Genomic DNA, 22,247 nt, shown 5'->3' on the forward strand with positions numbered 1-22,247 from the left:
TGCAGGGGTACATGATGTGGATGCATTGTTGCCTGGATAGTTGCGGGGCTGAGGAAACATCTCAAACGGTTGTGACATTTTCCACCGATCACAGGAGATTGAGAGATCATACTATTGCCCTTCATTCCGTAAGGAGGGGCATAGACCGGGTGGGCAGAAGGCAACATTTCCCCTTGGCGCAGGGATGAGTAACGTGGTGGCATTCATCTAAGTTAAGTGCCATGAGGTTCACAGCTGAGGTGCTGAGGACCTTTTGGACTGAGTAATGTGGGTCGCACTGGCTGAAACGGTGCAGGAGGTCCCAAGCCCCCTAGAATGGAATAAATCTTTGGCTGTGCAGCAGTGATCCAATGGCATGTTAGACCATGGGGATAGTGGTCACAAATGTGATAAGGTGACTTTGGAAGGTGGTGGAGACGCGATTCCTCAAGGGGACGAGGGTCCCCCCTGTATGACCCACATGTCAGAGTGTCTCAGTCTGTGAATGAGCAGTGTTGCAGCATTAACGATTGCAGCAACCATCAGTGGTTTGGGTGGTGGGCAGACAGAGTGGATGGGACTGTGGACCTCAAATACCTGGCCATTGGACCCCAGCTGCCCTGCCCTCCTGCCCAGCTCCATGGCCTGCTCCTTGAAGGGTGTGAGGCACTGGAGGAGGGTGTGCCCACCTCCAGTCCAGTGGCGCTCCCGTGCATTGTGGTTACTTTTTGCCTGTAGAACAGAGAAGAGGATTTATTGGGGCTGATTGCTCATGTACTCTGCACGCGCACACCGCACCCCAACCACAGCGGCCCATCTGAGGCCTCCAGCGGCTCCTGTCCACACTACTGGTGATCAGTCCCCAGAAGATAGTACGGCTGGTCCCAACCCCCTCCCCCAATGGTCCTCTTGGACACATTCGGCGTCCATCACTTTGAATAGCACACGGGTCCTAGCGCCCATGGCAAGGAGGAACAAATTGGTGCGGCACCGATGCCAGCAGATGGGACTTGGCCAAAAGACCATGAGGCTCCCCTTGGACCATGTCATTACCATCAATAAGACACGTGTTGGAGTTCTGAGTATGTGTCTAGCGGCCTCCCCTGCAGGTTGCCCCCAAACCACTCAAATGCCACAGAAACCAACATATGCTGCGGGGAGAACCCTTCTTCTCAACCACGAAGGCTGGTGTAAGCATGGTCAGTACCCATTTGCCCACCCAGCATGCGACAGATGGCTACCTTCTGGGTCAAATGGCCAAGGCCGACATGGTACTCACCCTTCCAGAGCACAGCAAATCATTGAATTATTTCCTGCACTGGGTGCCAGTGCGTCGCACATCATCATGGGTGCTTACAGCCTCACCCACCTCCTCCCACACCTGGCTGGTGACATGGGGGGTCCCTCCTCCTCCCATCCTCCGGATACAGAATCTTACACCGGTTTCCCACCTCTTGCAGGAGGGCAGCAAGGCATGCGTCCGAAAATCTGGGGGGGGGGGGGCACAGTGCCCCCCCGCCCACCCCCATTGGCCTCTCCTGCAGCCTGTCCGCCTCCCCCCCCCCCCCTCCTCCACCTCCTCCTCCTCTGCCCTCCATGCAACATTTCTTGATCTCTGAGTGGCCATGGTGAACTGCCTCAACGAGGCTGCCTGGCCACTCTTTGTACAGGCTGCCGGCTCCCCATTGGAACCGGCGGTCTGAGCACACCCGCCCCCGTGACTATTTTCCCGTTCTCCACGGGTGTCGCTAACCCGCTGGGCCGGCCTTAATTGGCCAGCCCGCAGAAAATGGCGGCGCGGCCCGTTTCGCCAGCGGCAATCGGCTGCCCGCCTGACCGACGAACATAAAGTTCTGGCCAATGAATTTGGTTCGAGGAACAGGTTTTATGGCAGCGACCATTATTGTACCTAATGCAGCTGAGATGATAAATTTTTCAGGTTGTGCTATTAGAAACTTTAATTAAAATCACAAGAATCAACAGCCTAAAAAATAGTCTTAATTCTGCACAACTTAATTTAAAGTTTGTTTTAAAGGTGACTTTACTGACAAAATTATAGTAAAGTCAAGAAGCTCAACAATTCAGAGTTACAACTGTTTTAATTTTGATTTATTTTACTGATACAGTTGTGAACATCTAGTTCATGGTTCATGTAATTTAATATATTAACTTTTAGTTTTAATTAAAATAAGCTTGGCGTCTATTACATTTAAAAAAGGTTGGGGCCATGTTGAATTAAGAGGTTAAAAGTTGGAAAGGTAAGGTTGTAAAACAGCAGGGGAATGGCCTGAACAGCTTGGATGACCTTTTGGTTGGTCTTTTTGATGGAGACGAGGCGTCTATAATCATTCCAGTAGGGGCAGTCTAGAGAGCCAATTTTGTTTTGGACGTGAGTGTTCTAGTTCCAGGGGCCAAATAGCCTACTCCTGATCCTAATTTGTATGTTCATATGTAGAATCTCAGTGGCAGACAGTGGTGTAGTTGTAATGTCACTGGACAAGCAAATCCAGAGGCCCAGGCTAATGCTCTGGGGGACATGGCTTCAAGTGGCAGCCAAATTCAATTAATAAATCTGGAATTACCAGCTAGTCTCCGTGATGGTGTGAAACCATCATCCGTTGTCAGAAAATCCCACGTGGTTCACTAATGCCCTTTAGGGAAGAAAGTCTGCCACCCTTACCCAGTCTGGCCTACCTGTGACTCCAGACTCACAGCAATGTGGTTGACTCTTAACTGCCCTCTGAAGTGGCCTAGCAAGCCACTCGGTTCAAGGGGCAATTAGGAATGAGCAACAAATGCTGGCCTAGTCATTGACGCCCACATCCATAAAAGAATAGAAAAAAATTCTTGGGGAAGTTTGATGTAAAAACCTACATAGTTATAAACCATGTTGTTAAGTTAATTGTGCTTGTTTCGTTGAAGTCTTTTATGTACAATAAAGTTCATTTTTGAAACCCTGTGGCATAGTTAAAACCAGGCATTTGGATTTCTCTTTAAATAATGGTTCCTAATCAAATTATAATTATAAATTCAGTTGATGTACTTTATTTATTATAAATACAACTTTTGCATTCTACCAGGGACACTTGGCAATATGCCAAGTATTAGGTTTAGAAATGTCAAATTTTCATCTTGCAGCTCTCGACAGTTTTTATTTTAGGCAATGTTTTAAAAAAGCTCCTTCTGCTCTGGAATGTTCTCCCTAAAGTCCTCCACCTCATTTTCTCTTTCAGCCCTCCTTAAATCCCTCTCTTTGAGCAAGCATCTGGCCACCTCTTCCGATATCTCCTGGGTTGGCATCCACTTCTGTGTGGTTACACCTCAATGAAGCACCTTGGGACATCTTTCTCTGTTAAAGGCTCTATATAAACGCAAGTTGTCATTGTCGTGGTCAATATACTGCGGCAAAAACATTTCTTGTAATTGAAGTCGAAGACTGTGTTATTCATACCTCACTAAAATAAATGTGCTTTAAACAGAGTAAAGGCTTAAAGACTGCCTTGGAAATTTGATTTCCACATGGGATGCATCATGCTGTAAAAACTTCCATTTATTCGATGTAGGAATTGTGGTTTTCCCAATGAACCACCAACACTCGACTCAGTTTTCTAAGTATTACTTGGCAACTGGGTAAAGGCCAGATGGAGACATACAGTCCCCTGTCCCTCCCTGTCCTCTTAATCTTAGCAAACAAGTCAAGTCTCAGTCACTTTGTTATTTGAATGTATTTGAAAATACAGACCCTGTCGACTCATCCACTCTTCACCATCATACTGCCAAAAGTATAAAATGTAACCAAGGCTGTAAAATACTGTCAAAACTTACTTTTCAGGATGGCTTTTCAGGTCGATGTCGAGGTTTCAACTCAGTGTCGTCTCAGGGCCATCAAGCACCATCGTTCCACGTGTTTTACTGACAGGAGTTTGCTTTGTGACCAACTTTTGTCAATTTTATAACCAAATGATACGACTTTTGGTGATGACATGATTGTTGCATAGTTTTCTGGAGCAATGCACATAAGATGTGCATAGCAATTGCCGAAGTGATCTCAGCATTTCAACATTCAATGCAGTTAGTACATGTAATACATGTCACACTGTCATGGTTTAGTTCACATGTGCTGTTACATGTCCTGCTCCCTTGTCCCATTCACCTGTCCCTCAGTCTCCCCTGTACCTGTCCTATTGTGACATCACTTTAAGGGGATATGCAAATGAACAAGTAGCCAGGATGTGGAGCAGAATGTGACCAGCAGCTAGTAAAACGCGTGTAGTGTGGTGTGGAACTGCAGTTGTGAGTAATAGTTGCTGAATCCACAAAGTAGATCTGTCCGCCGAGCTATCCTGTGCTGTAACTTCAAACAAACCGAATCTACATATGGTTTACCAGTCCTGGTGTGAAATTGGTGAGCTCGTGTAAAGCAAACATCAAAATGCAACATCTCCCCTGTCCCTCTCCCCCTCTTCCCTGTTCAGGTACGTGGCTGTGGGAAGCTCGGGGGCCGGGGACAGTAATGGCAGGGCCAGGGGGCAGCCTGGCCGAGGGCTGAGGGTGACCATTGAAGGGCCGAGGGCGGCCACGGAATGATCGGGTCAAGGCGGCCATGAAAGCACCAGGGGAGACCGTGGACGAGTCGGGCAGCCATGGAAAGGTCAGGGGCGGCAATAGAAAGGCTGGGGTTGGCCATGGAAAGCTTTTGTTGTCGGTCTTTGGGGTGGGCAACACGTACTGGCAGGAACTGGGTTGAAACCCTTATTTAACTCATGAGTTAAGAGTTGTTTCCTCTGCCTCTGGGTGTTTCCACTGACACCAACAAACAGTCCTCTCTTCACACAAGCTCAATGAGAAAGGGAGAGAATAGGGAATCTGGCACTTAGGCCGCCTCTGATCGTCAAGCTGCTCGGCCAATAGTTGCTTGTGGATCTGGCAGTCCGGTCTCCAAAGCAACCGGTGGTGGCAATGGGTGGAATCAGGCAGGAGAAGGACAAAAAAACCTGTGCTAGATTCCATACATCGTGGTTGGTGCTGAAACGTTGATTGGCTGTACCACGCTAGGATTAAAATCAAACCTTTTTTTAAAAAAACTGAGGAATGTCGCCAAGTCAATTTTCTCCAAGTCAAGTCATAAGCCAGGAAAAAAGACTCACACTGGACTCCAGTCCAAGTCACTGACTTGGATCAACAACTCTGGCTGCACTGAATAGAATCTTAGTGAAAATGTTTCCCCGATGAATCTGTCTGTGTGCAGTGAAGGCAGGGGGAGGTGGGGTGGGTGGCGGGGACGGGGATGGGTGGGGAGGGAGGTGAGAAATGTCTCTATTTCCTGCGTCTTCAATAAAAAACGTAGGATTCCTGTTACTGTCCCTGGTCCGCCCTCCACTGATACATGGCTGCGGTTTTGTCGGTGGGTGCTGTGCATCATGATTTTCTCTTATAAAAGCAAAAAACTGCAGATGCTGGAAATCCAAAACAAAAACAGAAACAGAAATACCTGGAAAAACTCAGCAGGTCTGGCAGCATCGGCGGAGAAGAGCACAGTTGACGTTTCGAGTCCTCATGACCCTTCAACAGAACTAAGTAAAAATAGGAAGGGGGTGAAATATAAGCTGGTTTAAGGTGGGTGGGGGGAGAGAGAAGTTGTTGGGACAAGCAGCCAGTAATAGGTGGAGATAACCAAAAGAAGTCACAGACAAAGGGACAAAGAGGTGTTGAAGGTGGTGATATTATCTAAGGAATGTGCTAATTAAGAGTGGAAGGCAGGACAGATAAGGTACAGATAGCCCTAGTGGGGGTGGGGGAATACTAAAAGTGCTAAAAGGTAGAGATAAACAATGGGTGGAAATACATTTAAAAATAATGGAAATAGGTGGGAAAAGAAAAATCTATATAAATTATTGGAAAAAACAAAAAGGAGGAGGAAGAAACGGAAAGCGGGTGGGGATGGAGGAGAGAGTTCAAGATCTAAAATTGTTGAACTCAATATTCAGCCCGGAAGGCTGTAAAGTGCCTAGTCGGAAGATGAGGTGCTGCTCCTCCAGCTTACGTTGAGCATCACTGGAGCAATGCAGCAAGCCAAGGACAGACATGTGGGCATGAGAGCAGGGTGGATTGTTGAAATGGCAAGCGACAGGGAGGTCTGGGTAATGCTTGCGGACAGACCGAAGGTGTTCTGCAAAGCGATCACCCAGTCTGCGTTTGGTCTCTCCAATGTAGAGGAAACTGCATTGGCAGCAACGAATGCAGTACACTAGGTTGGGGGAAGTGCAAGTGAAATGCTGCTTCACTTGAAAGGAGTGTTTGGGCCCTTGGATGGTGAGGAGAGAGGAAGTGAAGGGGCAGGTGTTGCAACTTCTGCGGTCGCATGGGAAGGTGCCGTGGGAGGGGGTTGAGGAGTAGGGGGTGATGGAGGAGTGGACCAGGGTGTCACGGAGGGAACGATCCCTGCGGAATACCGCCGGGGGGGTGAAGGGAAGATGTGTTTGGTGGTGGCATCATGCTGGAGTTGGCGGAAATGGCGGAGGATGATCCTTTGAATGCGGAGGCTGGTGGGGTGATAAGTGAGGAAAGGGGGGACCCTATCATGTTTCTGGGAGGGAGGAGAAGGCGTGAGGGTGGATGCGCGGGAGATGGGCCGGACACGGTTGAGTGCCCTGTCAACCACCATGGGTGGAAAACCTCGGTTAAGGAAGAAGGAGGACATGTCAGAGGAACTGTTTTTGAAAGTGGCATCATCAGAACAGATGCGACGGAGGCAAAGGAACTGAGAGAATGGGATGGAGTCCTTACAGGAAGTGGGGTGTGAGGAGCTGTAGTCGAGGTAGCTGTGGGAGTCGGTTGGCTTGTAATGGATATTCGTGGACAGTCTATCACCAGAAATTGAGACAGAGAGGTCAAGGAAGGGAAAGGAAGTGTCAGAGATGGACCATGTGAAAATGATGGAGGGGTGGAGATTGGACGCAAAATTAATACATTTTTCCAGGTCCCGACGAGAGCATGAAGCAGCACCGAAGTAATCATCGATGTACCGGAGAAAGAGTTGTGGGAGAGGGCCAGAGTAGGACTGGAACAAGGAATGTTCCACATACCCCATAAAGAGACAGACATAGCTGGGACCCATGCGAGTACCCATAGCCACACCTTTTATTTGGAGGAAGTGAGAGGAGTTAAATGAGAAATTGTTCAGTGTGAAAACAAGTTCAGCCAGACGGAGGAGAGTAGTGGCGGATGGGGATTGTTCGGGCCTCTGTTCAAGGAAGAAGCGGAGAGCCACCAGACCATCCCGGTGGGGGATGGAGGTGTAGAGGGATTGGACGTCCATGGTGAAGAGGAGGCGGTTGGGGCCAGGGAACTGGAAATTGTTGATGTGACGTAAGGTGTCAGAGGAATCACGGATGTAGGTGGGAAGGGACTGGACAAGGGGAGAGAGAAGGGAGTCAAGATAGCGAGAAATGAGTTCCGTGGGGCAGGAACAGGCTGACACGATCGATCTGCCGGGACAGTCCTGTTTGTGGATTTTGGGTAGGAGGTAGAAGCGGGCCGTCCGAGGTTGGGCGACTATCAGGTTGGAAGCTGTGGAATGAAGATCTCCAGAGGAGATGAGGTCAGTGACAGTCCTGGAAACAATGGCTTGATGTTCAGTGGTGGGATCATGCTCCAGGGGGAGGTAGGAGGAAGTGTCTGTGAGTTGACGCTCAGCCTTTGCGAGGTAGAGGTCAGTGCGCCAGACAACAACAGCACCACCCTTGTCAGCGGGTTTGATGAAAATGTTAGGGTTGGACCTGAGATAACGGAGTGCAGTAAGTTCAGAGAGAGACAGGTTAGAGTGGGTGAGAGGAGCAGAGAAATTGAGACGGCTAATGTCACGCCGACAGTTCTCAATGAAAAGATCAAGAGAAGGTAAGAATCCAGAGGGAGGGGTCCAGGTGGAGGGAGAATATTGGAGGTGGGTAAAAGGATCCGTTGAACGGGGAGAGGAGTCCTGCCCAAAGAAGTGAGCATGCCCACATGTTTGTCCTTGGCTTGCTGCATTGCTCCAGTGAAGCTCAACATAAACTGGAGGAACAGCACCTCATCTTCCGACTAGGCACTTTACAGCCTTCCAGACTGAATATTGAGTTCAACAATTTTAGATCTTGAACTCTCTCCTCCATCCCCACCCCCTTTCCGTTTCTTCCCCCTCCTTTTTGTTTTTTCCAATAATTTATATAGATTTTTCTTTTCCCACCTATTTCCATTATTTTTAAATGTATTTCCACCCATTGTTTATCTCTACCTTTTAGCACTTTTAGTATTCCCCCACCCCCAGTAGGGCTATCTGTACCTTATCTGTCCTGCTTTCCACTCTTAATTAGCACATTCCTTTAGATAATATCACCACCTTCAACACCTCTTTGTTCTTTTGTCTGTGACTTCTTTTGGTTATCTCCACCTATTACTGGCTGCTTGTCCCAACAACTTCTCCCCCCACCCACCGCCCCTTAAACCAGCTTATATTTCACCCCTTTCCTATTTTTACTTAGTTCTGTTGAAGGGTCATGAGGACTCGAAACGTCAACTGTGCTCTCTGCCGATGCTGCCAGACCGGCTGAGTTTTTCCAGGTATTTTTGTTTATGATTTTCTCTTACTTTTTTGATTCCTATTTCATTCTGCTGGGATGGTGTGGTGCTACCACTATTGTACTCTCATGAGAAATCTCTAGGGGAATTTCTTATTGATGCAGGAAGACATCTGAGAAGAAGAAAACAAGAACTAAATGTTTTCAAGGAAGCCATGACCTAACAGAATAAAACCAACACCTGAACCCAAACAAAGTGCCGCCTAACAGGGTCATTTGGTACGCCCCATCATTGGCTCCTCAGTCTGCTTCTCATAGGGCAGGTAACAGTAATCACGGCTTACCCATTGAGCATCGTATTACCAAATTCAAAGGGAACCATAAAAAAGTTATGGCACAGAAAGAAGCCATTCAGCCAATCATGTCTGCGCTGGCTAAGAGAGAGAATTTTTAACCTCACTTTCCAGCACCTGGCCAGTAGCCTTGCAGGTTACAGCACTTCAGATGCAGATCCACGTACCTTTTAAATGTGTTGAGCGTTTCAGCCTCAACCACCAATTCAGATAGTAAATTCCAGACACCCACCACCCTCTGGGTGAAAAAGTTTTTCCTCATGTCCCCTCTAATCCTTCTACAAATCACCTTAAATCTAAGCTCCCTGGTAACTGACCCGTCAGATAGAGGAAACAGGTCTTTTATGTCTATCCTATCTAGGCCCCTCATAATTTTGTACACCTCAATTAGGTCACCCCTCAGCCTCCTCTGTTCTAAGGAAAACAACCCTAACCTATCCAATCTTTCCTCATAGCTGCAATTTTCAAGCCCTGGCAACATTCTTGTCAATCTCCTCTGTACTCTCCAGAGCAATTATGTCCTTCCTGTAATGTGGTGACTAGAACTGTACACAAAATTCCTGCTGTGGCCTAACCAGCATTTTATACAGTTGCATCATTACATCCCTGCTTTTGTATTCAATACCTTGTCCAAAAAAGGAAAGCATTTCATAAGCTTTCTTGACCACCTTTATCCACCTGTCCTGCCACCTTTAGGGACCTGTGGACATGCACTCCAAGATCTCCCACTTCCTCAACCCCTCTCAATATCCTCTCATTTACTGAGTATCCCCTTGCCCTCCCCAAATGCATTACCTCACAGTTTTCCAGGTTGAATTCCATTTGCCACTTTTCTGCCCACTTAACCAAATCATTGATGTCATTCTGGAGACAACAGCTATCCTCTTCACTATCAACCACACAGCCAATTTTTTTTTCTTGTCATTCCAATCATGCCCAATATCCCAATCATGCCTTCCGCATTTAAGTCCAAATCATTAATATATGCGAAAAACAGCAAGGGCCCCAACACTGAGCCTTGTGGAACCGATATCCATTTGCAGAAACAACCATCAACCATTGCCCTTTGGTCATATGTGAACTTCACTGATTGTAGATTCTTTCTCTCATACTACATTTCTTTACATACTACATGTTTAGGTAGACATTAGACTGATTATTAGAAATGGGCAGTTTGCAGTTTCTAGCCCTAGTTACTGATTAGTCAGGGTCGTTTCCACCAGGAGTTTTAGCTAGCCCACCAAAATCAGGTCCAGCGATGTCTCGATTTTAAAACTTTCATCTTCTTGTTCAAATCCCCCATGACCTTGTCCCTCCCATCCCATAACTTCGCTGCCCCCACCCCTCACCTTTGCAACCTCCTGCAGCCTACAGACCTCCAAGGTCTCTGTGCTTTTCCAATTTTGACCTCGTGTGCATCCCAAATGCCTTTGTTCCACCATCAGCAGCCGTGCCTTCAGTTGCCTGGGGCCCTCAGCTCTGGAATCCCTTCCCTAAACTTCTCCGTCTCTCTCTCTCTCCGACTTTAAGATGCTCCTTAAAACATGGCTCTTTTGGACATTTATTCTATTATCTGGCTTGGTGTTGATCAATGTTAAATGTTCCTGTGAAGCGCCTTGGGGTGTTTTGCCACACGAAAAGCACTATATAAATTAATTTTTAAATATATCCCTGGAGTTGGTGGGTTCCTTTCAAAAACCCCATGTTCAAAACCACAAGAGATAAGTTTAACTCGGTGTCTAAAATAACAGTGCTCCCTTTTTTTAAATAGGATGCGATTATGGGCAATACTGCCTCCATTCATCTGTAGCTGTACACATGGTACAGGGAAGCAGACACCAGTCACCCGTCATTCTGCTCGGCATACAATTTGATCGAGTCAGCGGTACACAGGCTGAGGGCAGACAATATGGTTTTTAACGCTAGCTACTAAGATCACTCCCTGCGTTTCTCACAACACACAGCACCAACATTACAGTTCACACAATACACAGGGTGGAGTTTTACCAGTGACATGCCATACCCGACGGCAGAACAGGAAGTGTGCACCACTTCTGCTCTCTTGCTTTTTCCCATTTCCCATGTGGTTACTGGCATGCCTCATGGTTGGCACGCATTAATGGTCACAGGGGATTTACAGGCATTCCTTTATTGTGGGAGAAACAATGTTGTGGTTTTCTTTTTGTTCACTCTTTATTGAATGTTCATGTTAGTGTCCAGTGTTGTACTCGTCACTGTGAAAGGCTGAACATGCAGCCTCAGCTGGCCCTCCCTCCTATGCATCGTAAAGGACATTGTCCAAGATCACTCTCAGTGGAGGTAACTGAAATGTTGAAGGTGAACTCAAAGCCCTGTAAGGACCCTGCTGACCAACACCACGAGATGGACACATATTTGGACAGTACTGACACTGCCCTTTATGCCTCTCATTTTCTTACCTTGATTGACTGTCCCCACCGCCTCCCCACCACACCCAGGACACCAGGCCCTTCTCACTCCATTCATTCATGCCCCCCGACCCCAACCTCTGTCCTCCCCTTGATCCCTCTTACATGCCTCTGTGACCCCTGCTGCACTGCACACACATTCCCCCACCACTACCCTGACCTTGCCAATCCCGAGCCTCTAGTACAAGCTGCCAATCTCCTGCTCCCTTCCCGGGTACCGCAGAGCTCAGCAAGGAAAACAGCTGACTTCAGACACAGCTGCACAAAGCCGGCTTGTGCACACCAACCACAAAGCGGGTGTCACGAGATTCTTGTGCGGCGCTGACTTTATCTGGAAGGTAGGAGTTTATTTTAAGAAGTGTGATGCGAATGAGTATTCATGGCATGCAAAGGTACCACAAATGGGAACCCACCAAAGGCTGGCGTGATGCTCAACACGCCACAAACATGCCACTGAATTAATCTCTGCGTCCAAACCCACTGCCGGGAAACCGAAATTTCGCATCCCGCCTATTTCAGTCATCTCACACCATGGCCTGAATTTTTCGGATGGTGGGGGCTCGCTTCCCACGCTCCGATGAGTTAACGGGAAACTCTGCTGACTCTGACTGCCCGCAGCCAATTTACGCTCCAATGAGCCGTTGATTGGCTGCAGGCGGGACCTCCGCCCCCTCACCCGGGTAGCAGTCCCGCCTTAATGAGTTGCCGGCCAATCTGATTGGCTGGCAGCACTCCAGCCCCTGCAGTGACAGCGCTGCAGTGGACAGAAGAGGAACTACACCAACCTGCCTGAGCCTGAGTGCTGGAGCCGGAGGACAAGGTAAATGTAAGGGGTCAACGGGTGGGGAGGGGAGAGAAGGCCCAGGGTAGGGGGGGTGGGGGGGGGGTCGCCAGGGGGATAATCGAGATCTCGAGGGAGAGGCCGGGCAGGAAGTGGGAGAGGCTGGGGAGGGTGGGGGGGCAGAGGGAGGGTGGGAGAGGCTGGAGGGGGTAGGGGGCAGAAGTTAGGTGGGAGAGGCCAGAGGGGTGGGGGAGAGGGAGGTCCAGTGGTCACCAGGCCTTAAGGAGAGGGTCCTCCCAGTCATAAAGTGGCTTCTGATGGAGACGCCCCCCACTTCTTTGATTCTATCTGGCCTTCCCCCACAGAGGTTCAATGTTCCCACCAACCTAAATACTGAGGCTGGGCGGGAAATGGCCCTTAAGTGGCAATTAATTGGCCACATTAATTGCCCACTTAAGGGTCTCAATTTGGGCAAAAGCGGGCTTCCCATCTGAGGCCTTGACCACCCAGGCGTAAAATTGCTGTTGGATCGGGGCAGGTAGGAACCTGAAGGGAACCTCGTCCCTGTAATTTCAACCCCCCCCACTGAAAAACCTGCTGGCGGGGTTGCTTAAAATTCAGGCCCATGTTTCTCGCTCTTGCGGGTTCTTTAAAATCCTGCCCAGAGCTTTAACACTCCCAACAGCTCACACAACACACAGCATTAAGGCTACAGTTCACACAATGCACACGCTAACACTACCTACAGTTCACACAATGCACACGCTAACACTACAGTTCACACAATGCACACGCTAACACTACAGTTCACACAATGCACACGCTAACACTACAGTTCACACAATGCACACGCTAACACTACAGTTCACACAATGCACACACTAACACTATCGTTCACACAATGCACATGCTAACACTACAGTTCACACAATGCACATGCTAACACTACCGTTCACACAATGCACACGCTAACACTACCGTTCACACAATGCACACGCTAACACTACAGTTCACACAATGCACATGCTAACACTACAGTTCACACAATGCACATGCTAACACTACAGTTCACACAATGCACACGCTAACACTACAGTTCACACAATGCACACGCTAACACTATCGGTCACACAATGCATATGCTAACACTCCCTACAGTTCACACAATGCATATGCTAACACTACAGTTCACACAATGCACATGCTAATGCTCCCTACAGTTCAAACAATGCATATGCTAACCCTACAGTTCACACAATGCACACGCTAACACTACAGTTCACACAATGCACATGCTAATGCTCCCTACAGTTCAAACAATGCACATGCTAACACTACAGTTCAAACAATGCACATGCTAACACTACAGTTCACACAATGCACATGCTAACACTACAGTTCACACAATGCACACGCTAACACTACAGTTCACAGAATGCACACGCTAACACTACAGTTCACACAATGCACATGCTAATGCTCCCTACAGTTCACACAATGCACATGCTAACACTACAGTTCACAGAATGCACACGCTAACACTACAGTTCACAGAATGCACATGCTAATGCTCGCTACAGTTCACATAATACACATGCTAACACTACCTACAGTTCACACAATGCACATGCTAACACTCCCTATGGTTCACACAATGCACACACTAACACTACCTACAGTTCACACAATGCACACACTAACACTACCTACAGTTCACAAAATGCACACGCTAACACTACAGTTCACACAATGCACATGCTAACACTACCTACAGTTTACACAATGCACATGCTAACACTACCTACAGTTTACACAATGCACATGCTAACGCTACAGTTCACTCAATGCACATGCTAACACACCCTACAGTTCACGCAATGCACATGCTAATGCTTCCTACAGTTCACACAATGCACACGCTAACACTCCCTATGGTTCAGACTCCCACTACCCTAGCTAAGCTGATCCAGTACAGCTATGTCAATGCCATCTTTGAGGATGACTTTCCAGGACAACAGGAAAATAAGCCAGCCAAGTGCGACCCTGACAATCTCCTTCCAATCAGTAGAGTGATGGTAGGAATCAGCAATCCTTGTTCCACTGGACTTAGTGCCGCACCATATGATGCATTAACCCACTGAACCACCGCGGCACCTTTATCAACAATCCTTTAAATGCTTTCGTTCTTCCTATCACAGTTTAGGCAATAGATGGTCAGCAGTTCCTTACCTCCACACCTCCGCATGACCTGACTGGCACATTGGGCAGCTCGGATGCTCGCTTCCTCCTTGGAGAGGATCCCTGTCCCTGAACCTCTGCTGAAAATCACATTTCAATTCATAAAACGCCATTTCTGAATGATGGATGAAGTTAGTTGTTTTAAAACTACAACTGCTGCCATAAGACCATAAGACCATAGGAGCAGAAATTAGGCCATTCGGCCCATCGAGTCTGCTCTGCCATTCAATCATGGCTGATAACTTTCTCAACCCCCATTCTCCCACCTTCTCCCCGTAACCTTTGATCCCCTTACCAATCAAGAACCTTTATATCTCGGTCTTAAATACACTCAATGACCTGGCCTCCACAGCCTCCTGTGGCAATGAATTCCATAGATTCACCACTCTCTGGCTAAAGAAGTTTATCTTCATCTCTGTTCTAAAAGGTCTTCCCTTTACTCTGAGGCTGTGCCCTCGGGTCCTAGTCTCTCCTACTAATGGAAACATCTTCCCCACGTCCACTCTATCCAGGCCTTTCAGTATTCTGTAAGTTTCAATCAGATCCCCCCTCATCCTTCTAAACTCCATCGAGTATAGACCCAGAGTTCTCAAACGTTCCTCATATGTTAAGCCTTTCATTCCTGGGATCGTTCTCGTGAACCTCCTCTGGACCTGCTCCAGGGCCAGCACATCCTTCCTGAGATACGGGGCCCAAAATTACTCACAATATTCTAAATGTGGTCTGACCAGAGCCTTATAAAGCCTCAGCAGCACATCCCTGCTTTTATATTCTAGTCCTCTCGAAATAAATGCCAACATTGCATTTGCCTTCCTAACTACGTTACCTGCAAGTTAACCTTAAGAGAATCCTGGACTAGGACTCCCAAGTCCCTTTGCACTCCAGATTTCTGAATTCTCTCCCCATTTAGAAAATTGTCTATGCCTCTATTTTTCCTACCAAAGTGCATGACCTCACACTTCCCCACGTTATATTCCATCTGCCACTTCTTTGGCTATTCTCCTAACCTGTCCAAATCCTTCTGCAGCCTCCCTGCTTCCTCAATACTACCTGTCCCTCCACCTATCTTTGTATCATCTGCAAACTTAGCCAGGATGCCCTCAGTTCCTTCATCTAGATCACTAATGTATAAAGTGGAAAGTTGTGGTCCCAACACTGACCCCTGCGGAAATCCACTAGTCACCGGCCGCCATCCTGAGAAGGACCCCCTTATCCCCACTCTCTGCCTCCTGCCAGACAGCCAATCTTCTATCCATGCTATTACCTTGCCTCTAACACCATGGGCTCTTATCTTACTGAGCAGCCTCCTGTGCGGCACCTTGTCAAAGGCCTTCTGGAAGTCCAAGTAGATAACATCCATTGGCTCTCCTTTGTCTAACCTACTCTTTACCTCCTCAAAGAATTCTAACAGATTTGTCAGGCATGACCTCCCCTTGATGAAACCATGCTGACTTTGCCCTATTTTATCATGCACTTCCAAGTATTCTGAAATCTCATCCTTAATAATGGACTCTAAAATCTTACCAACGACTGAGGTCAGGCTAATCGGCCTGTAATTTCCCGTCTTTTGCCTCACTCCCTTCTTAAACAGGGGGGTTACATTATCGATTTTCCAGCCCTCTGGGACCCTCCCTGACTCCAGTGATTCCTGAAAGATCACCACTAACGCCTCCACTATCTCTTCAGCTATCTCCTTCAGAATTCTGGGGCATAATCCATCTGGCCCAGGTGATTTATCCACCTTCAGACCTTTCAGTTTTCCTAGCACCTTCTTCTTGGTAATGGCCACCATACTCACATCTGCCCCCCGACTCTCTTGAACTTTGGGGATGTTATTTGTGTCTTCCACCGTGAAGACTGACGCAAAGTACCTATTCAGTTCCTCCGCCATTTCTTTGTTCCCCACTACTACTTCTCCAGCATCATTTTCCAGCGGCCCAATGTCCACTTTTGCCTCTCTCTTACCCTTTATATATCTAAAAAAACTCTTGCAATCTTCTTTTATATTACCGGCTAGTTTACCCTCATATTTAATCTCCTCACTCCTTATTTCTTTTTCAGTTGTCCGCTGTTGGTCTTTGTAGGCTTCCCAATCCCCTGGTTTCCCACTGCTCTTCGCCGCATTGTATGCTTTCTCTTTAGCTTTTATGCTGTCCCTGACTTCCCTTGTCAGCCATGGTTGCCTCATCCTCCCTTTAGTATGCTTCTTCTTCCTAGGGATGAATTTTTGCTGTGTCTCCCAAATTACTCCCAGAAACTCCTGCCATTGCTGTTCCACTGTCTTTCCTGCTAGGTTCATCTCCCAGTCAATTCTGGACAGCTCCTCCCTCATGCCTCTGTAGTTGCCTTTATTCAACTGTAATACCGTTACATCTGATTCCAGCTTTTTCCTCTCAAATTGCAGTGTAAATTCTATCATATTATGGTCACTTCCTCCTAAAGGTTCCTTCACCTTAAGCTCCCTTATCAAATCTGCCTCATTACACATCAGTAAATCTAGAATTGCCTGTTCCCTAGTGGGCTCCACTACAAGCTGCTCCAAAAAGCCATCTCGTAGACATTCTACAAATTCCTTTTCTTGGGATCCACTACCAACCTGATTTTCCCAGTCTACCTACATATTGAAATCCCCCATGATCACTGTAACCTTGCCTTTCTTACACGCCTTTTCTATCTCCTGGTGTATCTTGTGCCCCACATCCTGACTACTGTTCGGAGGCCTGTACATAACTCCCATTTTGGTTTTTTCACCTTTGCTTGGTGGTTAAGTACCTCCACTCTACCCACACAGATTCTACATCATCTGACCCTACGTCGTTTCTTGCTATCGATTTAATTTTATTTCTTACTAACATAGCAACCCCACCCCCTCTGCCAACCTGCCTATCTTTTCGATAGGATGTATATCCTTGGATATTTAGCTCCCAGTCCTGATCCCCTTGCAGCCATGTCTCCGTGATGCCCACCACATCATACCTGCCAATTTCAATCTGCGCCACAAGCTCATTTACCTTATTTTGTATACTGCGTGCATTCAGATACAACACCTTCAGTCCTGTATTTCCCGTCCCCTTTCTCATTGTCGTCCCTTTATCTGATGTACTTGAAGTTAGATTCCTGGCCCTTTCCAAATACTCTTGTCCTATTTTGTGTTCTGGAGAATTTAATAGCCTCTCCTGGGCTCTCCTTTCTTTTCAGTTTTTTCATAATTTTCCATGAAGTTGAATCCACCCCCCTATACGCTAAACTGCTGCTTTGTTTCCCATTAGTCATACTTCTTGGAGTTTACCCTTCCCTCCCCCCGCACTTTCTAATTTAAAGTCCTGTTGACCACCCTATTTACCCTTTTCACTAGAACATTGGTCGCAGATCGGTTCAGGTGGAGACCATCTCAACGGTACAGATCCCTCCTGTTCCAATACTGATGCCAGTGCCCCACGAAATGGAACCCCTCTTTCCCGCACCACTCCTTTAGCCACGTGTTTACTTCCCTTATTCTCACGTCCCTGTGCCAATTTGCACGTGGCTCGGGTAGTAATTCGGAGATTATATCCCTTGAGGACCTGTTATTTAATTTAGTTCCTAGTTCCTGATAATCCCCAAACAGGTCCTCTTTCCTGGTCTTACCTATGTTATTTGTCCTGATGTGGACCACAACAACTGGATCCTCCCCCTCCCTCTCCAATATCCTTTCAAGCTGATCAGAGATGTCCCTCACCTTGGCACCGGGCAGGCAACATACCATGCGGGACTCTCGATCCTGCTTACAAAGGATGCTATCAATTCCCCTAATTATAGAATCCCTACAACTACCACTTGTCTTTTTGCTCCCCCCTCTTGAATGGCCTCCTGTGCCACGGTGCCGTGGTCAGCTGGCTCATCCTCCCTACAGCCCTCTTCCTCATTCACACAGGGAGCAAGTACCTTGTTCCTGTTGGACAAGGTCAAGAGCTGAGGCTCCTCTGTTCCTGAACAGGATCCCTCTACCTGCCTCACTTGCAGTCACACCCTGCTGACCCTGACCACTGACCGAACTTGAGGTACTTAATCTACCGGGTGTGACCGCCTCCTGAAACAAAGCGTCCAGGTAACTCTCCCCCTCCTGGATGTGCCGCAACGTCCGGAGCTAGGACTCCAGCTCATCAATTCTGAGCCGGAGTTCCTCCAGCAACCAACACTTGCTGCAGATGTGGCCACTGCGGCTCGCAATGGGATCTGCCAGCTCCCACATAATACAGCTACAGCACATCACATGCCCAGCCATCTTGACTTAGGTAATTAATTTATTAATTAGCTTTGCAGTGTTTTGTTTTTCAAATTTGGTGCAGATTTCCTACCAACCAATCAGGTCACAGCTTTCCTGTGATGTCACTTTTTCAGTTTTGGCTTCAGTTACTCTGTGCCCCAAGGTCACCGCTCCGGTGCTCCTCCCTCCGAGTCTGCTCCCTGGATTTACTCACCAATCAGCTGCTCCTCAATTCCCTCCTGAGTCGCAGTGACTTCTCCCAGAATGCTTCAGTCACTTCTCACCAGCGCCCTCTATTGGATGCTCTTCCTCCTGTTGAGTGCAAGAGTCCTTTTCCTCGATTCCCTCCTGAGTCGGAGTGGCTGCGGTGACTTCTCCCAGATTGCTTCAGTCACTTCTCACCAGCGCCCTCTGTTGGATGCTCTTCCTCCTGTTGAGTGCAAGAGTCCTTCTCCTCGATTACCTCCTGAGTCACAGTGGCTGCGGTGACTTCTCCCAGAATGCTTCAGTCACTTCTCACCAGCGCCCTCTGTTGCCAAGAAGTGTCATAACTGAATGAAGGTGATATCCTTGCCCGTAACACAGACAGTAGTGCCACTCACAGCACAGTTTGGTAAGTTCAAAAAGGCAAGTGTTTAAATTAATCACTGCACTGGTTTCAGAGACTGTGAAAGTTAATAGCTTTTAACGAGCTTTAATGGCAGAGTTGCCTCCACACAAGCAGTGCAAAGTTCAAGATGAAGAAAGCCCTTTGGACAATTTGATCTTGCCATCCTTTTGCTACATCTAGTTGCTTCTTATGCAAGCCCAGTGACCTGCTGTCCTGTTCTTAAATGCCCTCCTCGCAACCAATGCCATCTGCTGATCACTTACTGCATGAAGAAATACTTGCTCGTATTTTTCCTAAAATTGCCTTCCCAACTCCAAGCATATTCCTTTTCACTCTGCCATCTTATCACGTTTGTTCTAGATTTATTTTAAATCAACAGAGAGCTGGTATAGGCTTGATGGACCAAATGGCCTCCTTCTGTGTCATAATGACTCTATAGCTAAATATCTTATATAGATCTCAGTTATGGTTTCCTGGCACACCTTTTTTGAGGCATAAGAGTCTTAAATGATCTGTAGTCATTGCTTGAACCCCATCCCTCCAAAGATTTCTTGCCCTTCTCTGCACCATCTCCATGCATCCTCAAGTCATCGCTGTGACCAGAAGGATACTCAATACTCAGTACAGTGGAGGGATACAGTGGCATACTGGTCATGACAGGGCAAATACTGAGAGGTTGTTCCACCTGGCTGGGAAACCTAGAACAAGGGGGCATAGTCTCAGGATAAGGGGCCAAGCATTTAGGATTGAGATGAGGAGAAATTTCTTCACTCAGAGGGTTGTGATTCTTTGGAATTCTCTACCCCAGAGGGTTGTGGTTGCTCCAAAACTGAGTATATTTAAGGCTGAGATAGACAGACTGTTGGTCTCTCAGGGAATCGAGAGTTTTGGGGGATGGGGCAGGAGAGGGATTTGAAGACCAAGATCAGTCATGATCATACTGAATGGCGGCGGAGGCTCCACAGACTGTATGGTTTACGCCTGTTCCTATTTCTTAACTTCTTACGTCACTGGCAGAACCCAAACTGAGCATCAGTGAGCAGGATTATTGCTAAGCAAGTGTTGCTCGATAGCACTGTTGATGACCCCTTCCATCACTTTTTACTGATGATTGAGAGTAGACTGATTGGGCAGTAATTGGCTGGGTTGGATTTGTCCTGATTTTTGTGTGAGAACATACCTGGGCAATTCTCCACATTGCCGGGTAGATGCCAGTGTTGTAGCTGTACTGGAGCAACTTGGCCAGAGGCACGGCAAGTTCTGGAGCACAAGTCTTCAGTACTACTGCGGGAATATTATCAGGGCCCATAGCCTTTTCAGTATCCAGTGCCTTCAGCTGTTTCTTGATATCACGTGGAGTGAATCGAATTGGCTGAGGACTGGCATCTATGATGCTGGGGAGCTCCACAGGAGGCCAAGATGGATCATCCACTTGGCACTTCTAGCTGAGGATTATTGCAAATGTTTCAGCTTTATCTTTTGCACTGATGTGCTGGGCTCCCCATCATTAAGGATGGGGATATTTGTGGAGCCTCCTCCTCGAATGAGTTGTTTAATTGTCTACCACATTCGCAACTGGATGTGGCATGAATACAGGACATAGATCTGATCTGTTGGTTGTGGGATCACTTAGCTCTATCACTTGTTGCTAATGTCTAGGTTTAAATTTAACCAGGGGAAACCAATAGCCTATTCAACTGTGGCAGCCATCCATCCCAGCTGAGCCCAGACCTACCTTTAACAGAATGTCACATATACAGCTGCACTTCCAGCAAGGGGGTCAGCGGATACCAGTCACGATAAGGAACCGGAGCAACATTCAACCCTTACCCTTCAGCTGCAGAGGTCAATTCCAGCACTGACCTACACGGCTCAACTACACCCTGACCTACTCAGGGGCTACCCTACCTTAAATATGTTTCATGTTACTTTTGAGAGCATTCATGAAATACATTAAACTAGTTTACATAAAACTTACGACCATGCAATCTCTTACAATAGCCTAAATTCTTAAACTTACTTTGATTTAATACAGGAGTTCCACAGGTCTCTGAAGTACACTTTCGGCCCCAACATTCTGACCAGGAATCTTTTTTTTTTACAAAGTTATCAGGAAGAGTGCGCAGTGGCAACTTGAATGGGTCTTGCTTCTTGCTGATGTTCTTTCACCCACACTGGGTGTTTTATTGGCATGCAGTTCTTAGTCAGGCGTGTTGCTGAGATCTCATGATGGTCTAATGACCAGCCTCTGTTATCGCAACAATGATACATAATGATGGAACACAGCGTGCATTCCGAAATGTACCAACATTCCAGCACTGGGCGGAGATTTCACCCCCCACTCACATCTCACTGAACCGTACAGGATGGTGTGGCTGGTTTGCCATGCCTTGCTCTTTGAAGAAGCTATCCGACGTGCCCCATCCCCCTGCTCTTTGCCCATTGCCCCCATTTCACACCATCATCTTTCTTAAGGAGGGTAAACCGGCCTTTTGCACGTCATCCAACGTATTGTACAAATTCTTGAACCCAGCATCTTACTTTTTTGCGATGAAGTTATCCGCACACTTGCCCTGTACCTAATGTTTCTCCCCTCCCTCTTCGTTTTGCCCACGCTAAGAAGATGCTCTTCGGTCTGACATGTTTCAGGATTGGTGACGGACCCTGTCCTAAACATTAACATTTAACCACGGTTTTTAAACCCACCCCAGCCCACCCATTTTCACCCACCCGTAAAAGGGGCAACACCCGAATACATAAACCCAATGACATAAGCCCTGTCACTTCTTATGATACCAAATAACATACACTCCATGGATTATTCCTACAAAGGAAAAAAGAGAGCTATCCAAATACAATTTTATGAAATACAGCATCTTTTAAAAGGGGCTGTAGTGGCAATAGTTTTTTTTGGATATAGGAGCAGTGGAAGCCTGTGGTCTGGGAATGCCAATTGAACAATGGGACTTTTGCCCATTCCAGAGATGAAGCCCCCCGACCCACCCCCACTTCAGCTGTATGCCCTTGACTTGGGTAAC

General features: G+C 47.4%; 1 protein-coding gene across 6 annotated transcripts in view; it reads right to left on the reverse strand.

Annotated features, from left to right (window-relative positions):
* The window catches only part of LOC144687227 (uncharacterized), an 84,416-nt gene extending 63,026 nt beyond the window's left edge, over positions 1-21,390 (reverse strand). For 5 of the 6 annotated variants that reach the window (XM_078553037.1, XM_078553038.1, XM_078553035.1 and 2 more), the window contains exons 1-2: positions 21,230-21,390; positions 14,345-14,430 (exon numbers count right to left, since the gene is read on the reverse strand). In XM_078553037.1, coding sequence (XP_078409163.1) covers positions 14,345-14,430; positions 21,230-21,285 — 142 coding nt within the window. In that variant the 5' untranslated portion in view covers positions 21,286-21,390. Of the gene's footprint in view, positions 1-3,804; positions 3,933-14,344; positions 14,431-21,229 lie in introns of those variants that run through there. The other variant, XM_078553036.1, reaches the window with a different exon arrangement.
* Positions 21,391-22,247: the final 857 nt, after the last annotated feature.

The sequence above is a fragment of the Cetorhinus maximus genome, chromosome 12, assembly GCF_964194155.1.
Source record: "Cetorhinus maximus chromosome 12, sCetMax3.hap1.1, whole genome shotgun sequence".
Lineage (NCBI taxonomy): Eukaryota > Metazoa > Chordata > Chondrichthyes > Lamniformes > Cetorhinidae > Cetorhinus > Cetorhinus maximus.